Below are 10,254 nucleotides of genomic sequence, written 5' to 3' on the forward strand. Positions count from 1 at the left end.
CCCCTCCCCCACAAGATGTCAGATCTCTGGGAAACAGCAGTTACAAAAGGATGTTTTTCATAGCTTGTACTAGAAAACGCTGGCACCCCATCCTACATAAAATAGCACTAAAGTGAGTCACAATGCCAGAAGCTGCGCCTTCTGCCTCTCTTCAATGGGATCTAGATCATTTCTAGAAAAAATTCTAAGTGATGCTGCATAGTTTTGCCCATGTACATGACATGTCGATTTTTCTAATCCCCTGCTTGCCCTAGATAATTTTAAGCTTTATCCATCAGTGTACCATGCAAGAAAAAAAAGAAAGAAACACAGTTAACGAGATGACAGTGTTATCTAGGTATTTGGCATCAATATTAGCAGGAGTCTGTCATCTGACAATTATTTTCGTAGCACACCAGACGGTAAAGAAAATGTTTTCATTCATCCGCAAATGACTAACATTTTATTGATGTTTCAAAATGCGGTTGAATACTATTGCACTCTCAATTTCCGACCCGGGTTTGAGAGTTAGTCGTGAATACTAACAACATGAGGAACTCCTCCTGCAAACGTCTGTTAATTGCTGAGCGTGGGAGTGTCAGTTTAGCAGAGAGGTGATGCGGGTTAGGGGCTTTCGATCAGTCAATCTGGTGGTCACAGGTGATGGGAACCCTTCCCTTTCCCCACATATCCTCATGCACAGCGATAAAAATCACTCTGAGCACCGCGACCGCCAAGCAAAACGACTCCCTGCCTGCCTCGTAAAGAGCTCAGTCTGGGGAGGCGGCCGGATGCTGACCCCTGCAGAGATTATTGCTTCTGCGCGCTTTGCCAAAGGAACCTGCGAGCATTATGGAAAAGGAGTTAGGGGTGTGCGAGGTTTTGCTTTATTTATTTCCGCCAAGGGAATAAAGACTAGGGTCAAGGGAAGAAAATCTTTAAAGACTGCTTAAGGGGGATGGGGAGGAGGGAAAAAAAGAATGAATGGGGGTGGTGAACATCTTTTTAAATTACTGTACTTGTTTCTCTCCTTCACTTCCCCGCTCTGCTTCCCAAACTCCTCACTGAACAAGATTGATTGGCGTAACTGCTAGGCTCCAGCCTCGATTCTCGCATTGATCTGCAAATGGATTGGAATAGCTAAAGGCTCTTGCATATGGAAATGAGTTCAAGAAGGGAATAAGCAGATAATGTAAGGTGCGGCCCGATCCCCAGCACCCTCCTTCGCCGTGGGCCAGGACAGCCCCTCGCAACCGCTGGGCAAGCGGCTAAGAGGCTGCGGCGTGGGAAGCGCGGTAGCGGTTCTGCGCCGCGGACCAAAAAGCCTGTCCAGCCTTCCAACCTGGTTTGGAGGCTGTGTACATATAATATATATAGCCGTGACTCATTAAATCCGACAACTCTGCCTTGCCTCGATACGGAAGCGCTGATCATTCCGCCTGATAGTCTCAAACGGGTTAAACTAACCTCTTACATAACAGGACTGCCAGGCTGTATACAATTAAAACACTTGATTGCAGTCTCTTCCCGACTCCGCATCCCGGCTCAACCCTCCCGGTCCCTCCCAGCGCGCCTGCGTGCAGCGCGCACACGAGCGCGCGTGCACGACCTGTGCACGCGCATACTACACACACACACACACACACACACACACACACACACGCGCGCGCGCGCGCATACTACACACACACACACACACACAAATTAGTGTCAACACGCACGGGGGACGGGGGCACCCTCCAAACCATATTGAATGACCCAATAGACACTCCAGATGGTCCACTGCAAGGCCTTCCATGCACGCCCCTCACAATCCGCTTAAAAAGCAGCCCCCGTCTCCGTCCCCTACCTATTTCCGAAAAGAGGTAAAGAGTGAACTATTGTAGTTGGCCGCTGGTTAACTGCAGCGCGGTCGCCCAGACGAGAATGCAACAAAATAAAAAAAAATAAAATAAAACAAACAAAACCTGACAGTCCCCGGCATCATGATGGCGCCGACCACAACTTGGAGGACTTTAAAGTTACGGTGCCTCGAGAGGTAAAACGCACGGGAGAGGGACAGCCGAGCGCCCCTCTGCTCTCTTCACCTCTGCCCGACACGGAGACTTTTCTAGCAAAGCATCACTCGCGTGCATATGACAGGAAGGGAAGCGTTGTGTCTACGATGCATCTCTCTTTCCCCCTCAGTTTGCATAATTCTGATATACCTCCTCCTGATTTTATATACATATATATATTTTTTTTTTCGTTTTCTTTATTTTCTTTCTTGTTTCCCTCCCTTCATTCCCCCCCACCCCCACCCCTCCTTGCTGCTTCCCCAGTCCCCGGGCGGGGTTGCTAAGGAAACGGCCGCTTGGCAACGCGCGCGAGCCCGGGGGCCGCCGGCCGCCGCTGCGCCCCGCGCTGCTTCTGCTCCTGCCGCTGCGATTGCAAGCCGCCGCCGCCGCTGCCGCTCGCCCTGCCTCCGCCGCCGCCGCGCCTCCTCCCTCATTCGCCGGCGCGCTCGCCTTCTCGCTAGATGGTGTGCGAGCCGCCCGAGAATTAGACACACTCCGGACTCGGCCAAAAGCAACCGAGAGGAGGTGTAGTGTGGTGCCAGGGGGTGGGAGGGGAGGGAGGGAGGGAAAGCGAAGAGGAGGAGGAGGGGAGGCAAAAGAAAAAAAAGAGAGAAACAACATCCAACAACTAGAGGGGGGCGAAAAAAAAAAGAAAGAAACCCACCTACCCACCCACCAAAAAAAGAAAAGAAACAACAACAACAAAAAACCCGGTGGCGCGCCGCCTGGTTCCCGGGAAGACTCGCCAGCACCAGGGGGTGGGGGAGTGCGAGCTGAAAGCTTCTGGAGAGTGAGCAGCCCTAGCAGGGATGGACATGATGCTGTTGGTGCAGGGTGCTTGTTGCTCGAACCAGTGGCTGGCGGCGGTGCTCCTCAGCCTGTGCTGCCTGCTACCCTCCTGTCTCCCGGCTGGACAGAGTGTGGACTTCCCCTGGGCGGCTGTGGACAACATGATGGTCAGAAAAGGGGACACGGCGGTGCTTAGGTAGGAAGAACGGCGTGCTTTTCGTACTTGTCTCAGTCTATCCTTCTGTCTCTCTTTCCACCCCTTTTTTTGCCTTCTTTTTAAACCGAGTAATGATGCTGGTGGTGATGACCATCCAAAGACCACATCTCCAGAAACCCAGGTGCTGATTCTGCCCCAGCCCCGGTCCCTTGACGCTGGGGCAGGTAGCAGGCTGCACTCCTGATGCTGAAGCACTTTGCCTGAACGCCAAGTCGCCCTGGGATGAGTGAAGTGGGCGGCTTAAGAGGGGCAGATGCCACTCCGAAACTCAATTCACAAGGTCTCTGTTTTACTGTCATGGGGTACTCGTGGAGAGTCTGACAAGTTTATCAGGTTTGTTTCTGCTTTACTCGAGCCTAAGCGACTTTTCCAAACTGCTGGCTCCCTGCTGCCATTTATTACCCTCTCACTTGGACACTTAGGCACAATTTCTCCCTCTTCAGCTTTCTTTCTTTTCTCTTATTGCTGTCTCCCTTTTCCCCCCGGCTCTTTCCCTTTTTCCATTCCCTTCGTACTCTCTTTTTTGTCCATGGCCTCTTTTCTCCCCCTTTCTATTTTTTATTATTTCCCCCTTTTCTATTTTCTCCTCATTTTTATCTCCACCACTCTAATTTCTGATCCTGTTATTTAACCCCCTTTCCTCCACTCTTCACCTTTCCCTACTCCCCATTTTTCTTCTTCATTAATGTCCCTATTTTGTGATCTTGTCATCCCTTTTTTTACACACATTTCCCACCTAGCTCCTTACCCATCCTGCCACACACACATGCCTCTTACCTCTAACCCCTTCCAGTACCATGTTTTTCACCCTCACACATCTTTTTCTTTAACACACTCCTTCATACACTCCCTGTTTCACATCCTCACACACACTGGCACTTCCATGCTCTAACAAGCACTTTCTCATTCAGCTTTTCTTTTACTGTTTAAAAGGCACACACTTCCTCACTGTTCCACACAGTCACTCACACATGTGTACACAGGGTCCCTCTCACCCTCCCTCCCTCCCTCCCTCCCTCCACTCTGTTTTCTCTACCCCCTCTTCCCTTCTTGCATCTTCAGTTTTACTTCTGTGTCTCACTCTCCCTTCTTCTCTTCTTTATCTTAAGCTCAAGCACTGAAATATTTTGTCGTTCATGAACATCCATAGCTTGATGCTAGCCCTAAGGAACACTGTAGAGTGAGCTTCCGGAAATATTTTCTCTCCTGTGAAAATATAAATTGATGATCAGCAGCGCTTAGACCTCAGCAAGGCTAAACACCCTTATCCCTTCATCTCCCATCGCCCTCCCTTCTCCCCCTGACACCCCCACCTGATGTACACCTCAAATCTCCCTGAAAGATCTTCTTTCTCTCCACTGGGTGGTAGTTGGCTAATAAGTGTGGATTGCACCAAGTCAGTATGCATGATGTGTCTAAGGTGAAAGAGAGTGATACATGTTTCTGTTTGGATCATGCAATGTAATTTAGATTTAATGACCTGGGATCTGGGTGTGGTATATGGCTTACACGTTCTGAAACATGCTTATGAGTCCGAATTTGTGTGGAATGCTACTATAGCATCTAATATACTCTAATAACATGCTTTTATAACATATCTTGTTGTTATCCTTGCTGTAAACAAAAATGCCACTAGGTGTATACAAAAGTAACAAATAATTTGTTATAACTTAGTAAAATACCTTTCTTTTCATTGTTGGTAAAAGCGATGAACTCTTTGTCACACAGAGGATGTAAATTAAACCCATATTTGTATTCTTGATGTTAAGTTTGTTTTAGAAGTTTGAACAATAGTGGTAAGGACGAAACACTATTTTCAGAGGCTGCCAGCAGTATCCTGGGAGCTGCAATTTGTAGCAGCATATTGCTTATTTGTAATCATTAATATTTTCAACCTAAAGGGTTTGATAGACTGTCAGTCTTTTGATGACATATCTTGGCATTTTGTTTCTAATGGGTAATCTAATAAACAGTATGGCTAATTAAAATACCTGAACCCACGTTTTGCTTCTAGGAGACCGATGTTTAGTTCACTCATTGCTTCCAGTACCGAAGCTTCCTTAACTAGTGGGGACAATATCTTTCCAGTTTTGTTGGCTTGCTGCAGTCCTTGTTTACCTGTGTGCACTGTGCCCTTTTTTTGTTTTTTTGTTTTTTTTGCTATTTTAGGCAACTTTTGACTTTTAAACTTTTTAAAAGGCTACAACCTCTATCTCTTCTAAATGGCATTTCTAACCAAATACAGTGTTTATTTTTTTAATACACAGAATCATGTTTTCACATGCAACAGAAATCTGATTTGCAATACTTTTTACCCAAAGTGATTTGCTTATAGTAATTCTAGAATTCTCTAGGGAGTATCCCATTTTTTACCTTTTTTACATTGTCTATAGGTTTTAAACTAGTTTACCATATATATTTACAAAAAAATTCTCATTATTTTTCTTTGCTCCTCTCTTGCAACTGGTATTTACGCTGTTCATAGACCAATAGAGACAGAGCTTAAAGACTAATTGAGTATGTATAAGTCAGGTGAAGTAGTTTTCATCAAAAGTAACATCACAGAGTTATAGTTTATGTTTTTGCTTTGGATACTTAGAATTGCATTTGATGTTATCCTGTAACTCATTTAGAAAACTAAACAAAATGTACCCTCTAACATATATACCCCCATCAAAGTACAGAAATCTAGTGCTCAGGAGAACAATTTACTGAGTTACATTGTATTATTTATTAAGCTTTACACAATGTATTCTATTTTTAATGTAACATCCCTCAAAAATGTGTCTAATAAGAGGCAAATAGTGGCATAACAGTTATCAAATAACTTTAAGTGCTATAATCCTGAAAGTGCAAACATGTCAGCCAGTGACCGTTGCTTGTGGTTACATTAATGAAACAGAAGTTTAAAGGTCAAATTATACATTTTTATCTCCTAAATGCCACAATGTCTGTTTTAGAGAAAAGAATCCAGAAAGACAAAACTTTCCTTAAGTGGTGTTATAATACAAAAGGGAAATTCATTCTGTGATGTACTAACTATATCTATCGTTTTGTAAATCATCTACTCTGTTTAGCTTAAAGGACTTATAATGCAATTTCATGTAATAATTTCAACATTCTTATCATTTTAACATTGCCTTTTAGGTTAGTGAATCAATATATTAAATGTCAAAATGACCCTTACTTCTAATAATGTTATTCACTGACAAATCTCTGAAGGATTCACTTGAGCTATTTCTTGATAAACTATCCAATGATGCATCTATTCAATGTAGTAACATTTGGTACCACCCTTACTTAAACTTTGGATTTAAAAAAAAAGCATGGATGTCTAGAGTACATTGTAATTTGTTACAGATACAAACTAATATATTCATTAATTTATTAAATATTGACTTTGATTGCAATTACATTTAACACATATTAGTATTTTATGCTTAACAAAACTTGTTAATCCATATATAGAGAAATTAGTTTATTCTCCAGTCTTCATATTGCATTTTGTAGCATGAATGATCTGAGTCAGTGTTCCAAGGAGTGATATAGCAAAGGACAGGAGATGCTGGAACCACCGCTGGGTCAGCCATCAGGACTAGTATTTCTAGACCTGGAAAACCAAGGGGAACAAAACTCTGCTTTGGATCCGTACACAAATTTGAGACAACTTTTTAAATATTGTTTTGTAGTTACTTTAATATGAATCAATTGCTTTATTATTACCTTATGAACAAACACAGTTATATTAACACGTCCCTAATGCTTTATATTCTTTGGAAATAATACAAGGAACATCTCATTTACATCCTTCTACTATCTGAACATTTTTTAAAACATGTCATTTTTAAACTAATTCTTTCGATCTGTTCCTACTTCAGCTCTTTTGTATGAACTTTGTACATTTTAAGCCACTTTCCTGATATAAATTCAAAATATTCTATCCTCTGCCTGCTTGCTTGCTTGCTTTAATCAAAGAGAGGAAGAGAGATTCTTTTCTTAAATATATCTTCTTTCAGCTTAGCGAAGTTGAAGACAATTCTGTCATTTTAATGCAGTAGATTTGAATGGACGTTCTATGATATCCTAATACGATATTTTAATAAGGAGGAAAACTTTTGCTTAGAGCATAGGAGGTAGAGCACATTTCCACAGAAGATAGTTCATTGGAAGAAACAAAACTTTTGCAAGTGCATTTGTAAATGGATGTGACAAGTATTTATTACTTTTCAGCCTATTTGTCTAATACATTGGCCTTTTGATTAGATTACATTAATTAGTTTTTGTTTGAAATGCATGCTATTGGATACAAGAATGTAAATGATATGTGTATGAGAATTCAGAATTATGCACAGCAATAAAAATCATGTACTTTTGGAATATCATTGAAGAGTTTCACATAGTCTGTTGAGTTATTCCTACACACTGATGCATCACATATCCTAAATACACTGTTCAACTATATAGGTATTTTCAATTTAGAATGTTAAAGGCATTATTTAAAAATCTATATTAAATAGCATCACCGAACAAGTATATTTAGAATTCTTAATTTTTTTCATTCTTTAAAAAAAGAAGTGGTAATAGATTGTCATACTGAGTCAATTTGGAAAACATGTATTCCAGAATATGGAATAAAATACTACAATATTACCTGTAGTGATTTTCAGAGCTGTTCTGTTGGAATGACTTATTACTTGGTATAGTCATATGCAATCATTTATTATATTAGAGAACAACACAGTATTTTTAAAATGTATGGATAAATTTATTTTTGCCCCATGTTTTTCATTTAGAAGAATTGACAAGCCCATGTGGTTATATAAATCTTTGAACACAGGCATGTTAATGAAGTGCTTATTTTATTTTATTTTTCTAGCTGAGCCATCCTGCCACCTGATGGCAGCTCAGCAGCAACTCAGCTCGGGCCCGGAATTGAACCGCTGTTGCTCAGAGCTCGCACTCTTGAGCCATTCAGCTGGCCCCATGAAGTGCTTATTTTAAATAGGTTAGCTTTAGAATTAAACAGCTCCATGAAATAAATTAATTCTGCAATACCTGACTTCTGAAGAAGAAAACTGTTCACGTCCTCTATGTTACAGTTCTGGGTTGATTGACCATATGGAGTTGTTTCCTTCTGTTACTCTATGCTATTGGAGATAGATGGTGGAGCGGATCCCTCAGTCATGTTTCCCAGTCAGGCACGTCAAGCTGTCTTCAGGCTATGGTTGGCCAGTGATAGATAGTTTTGGGAGAATGGAGGATACAGTGAGTGAGAGGCCAGGGTGTTTCTCCCTCCTTCATGGCTTCGGGCCATGTCCAGCAGTGTCTCCATCTCACTTCAGTGGAACCTCACTTCTCCATCTTTCATCTTCCACCTGATAACTGGCCCTTGGGATTTTGTTTACTGCCTCATCCATTTGTTCTGTCATCCTAGCAGTAATGGCTTCCTGCTGTTCTAACTGCTGGGTTGTCTTGCTATCACCTGTCTGGTTTCTCAGCCTTCCCATCTCCTCTGCAATCAATTCCCTCCATTAAGTTCCCTTTGTTTTAAATATCCAGAATGGTTTAAATGCTGCTAGAACCCTGATTAATACAAAGTGAAAAGGAATAGTTTCAGTGATTTTAATTATATTTGATTAAATGACTACTTTGTCCATGACATCATAAATGTTGATTGCTAGCACTGAATATACTAGTTGTTTAAGGAGACATGTACTAGAGTTACACCATAGCAATAATGGGTGTATGACAAACAAGGAAGATAGATATTGGAGTTTTATTCCACACCCAGATTATGTGAGAATAATAAAACAAATTTGTAAATATTAAATATACAATAGAATAAATAATTTCAGTAGGTAAATATATAATGTTGCTATGGAAGGGAAATAAAGAAGTTGGTGATTATATGTTAGTGAGATTCAATAATAGTGTATCTTTTTTTTGGACTGAGCAAAAGAGAACTAGAGCTGAACTCTGCTTGTGAATATGTGATCCAAATGTTGAGTTAATTCATAACAGTGTTGCCTATTTAAATCAATAAGAATTAAAGGCCTTTCTTTTAGTAGCTTAATACTTGAGGAGCTAATCAAAGTTTTCAATTTCTTATGAAGTATATGACCATAACAATGCCCATGATTCAAGATTTGACCACTGTAGAAATTAGTCTCTCAAGCCACTTGAATTTTTTTATTAGAACTCAGAAAACTTTTCTACTATATTCTGTTCAAAATAGCATAAATTAAAACAGTATGGACATCACATAGTTTACTAGATGAGTTAGGGAATCTTCATTAGTGGGTATTCTTTTTTGTTTTTGTTTGTTTTTTAATCTGTTCTTCCTCTTAACTGAGTATTAGATAATGTGGTAACCTTCCCCTGACTTCTTCAAAATACTTTCTGAAAGATATTTGTGTAGTTGTCTGGTTCCAATATAATTAAGCAGTCATCATAAAGTCCTTTTGGTACCTTTCTTCACACTTTCACAGGAAAGGTGTTAATTTAAAACCATCATTAATGAAATGACCCTCTCTCTAAAAATACTCAAGAGAGCATTTCTGAATTGGGAGGGAAGTTGCTTATTGATCTCTGTCATTCCATCCTTGTCAAAGTTTTGCAGATCCATCATAGATTGTCATTGACACTTTATATGTATAAGAGAAAATAAAAGTTATTGTTCTAATTTTCTCCAGGAGCACAATATTACCTGCCTTTTGGTTTTTGTAAAGGAAATTTTAAATTGGGCCATATGCTCTTTAATCAGGTATTTTAGGTGTTTCAAATACATCAGTGGCAACAAGAACTTCCCGTACTACTGAGAGTAACATCTAAGATTTCTCTACCTCGTCATAATCGATACCACAATGGATTTTAATTAGTTTGCTATATCCAAAAACATGGCATAATGTACAAGATATTGACAAATTTAATAATATAGTATAACTTTTTTTTATGTTTTGTTAAAATGTACTTTCTGTTATTTGCTGTATTAATTTTGATTGGCAGGACACCTGGGTGTGTAAGCCATACCAATGTTTTTCATCTATTGCCAGGACCTATATATATATATATATATATATATATATATATATATATATATATATACACACACACACACACACACACATATATGTGCGTATATATATATATATATATGCATGTGTGTGTATATATATATGTGTGTGTATATATATGTATTTATCTACATATATA

General features: G+C 40.3%; 1 protein-coding gene across 2 annotated transcripts in view; it reads left to right on the top strand.

The window, feature by feature from the left end:
• Positions 1-2,607: 2,607 nt before the first annotated feature.
• NEGR1 (neuronal growth regulator 1) overlaps positions 2,608-10,254 on the top strand; it is an 836,867-nt gene continuing 829,220 nt past the window's right edge. Inside the window, exon 1 of one of the 2 annotated variants that reach the window (XM_019653229.1) lies at positions 2,608-3,021. In XM_019653229.1, the coding sequence (XP_019508774.1) occupies positions 2,846-3,021 (176 nt within the window). In that variant the 5' untranslated portion in view covers positions 2,608-2,845. The remainder of the gene's footprint in view (positions 3,022-10,254) is intronic. The other variant, XM_019653230.1, reaches the window with a different exon arrangement.

This window comes from Hipposideros armiger, unplaced genomic scaffold (genome assembly GCF_001890085.2).
Source record: "Hipposideros armiger isolate ML-2016 unplaced genomic scaffold, ASM189008v1 scaffold_200, whole genome shotgun sequence".
Classification (NCBI taxonomy): Eukaryota; Metazoa; Chordata; class Mammalia; order Chiroptera; family Hipposideridae; genus Hipposideros; species Hipposideros armiger.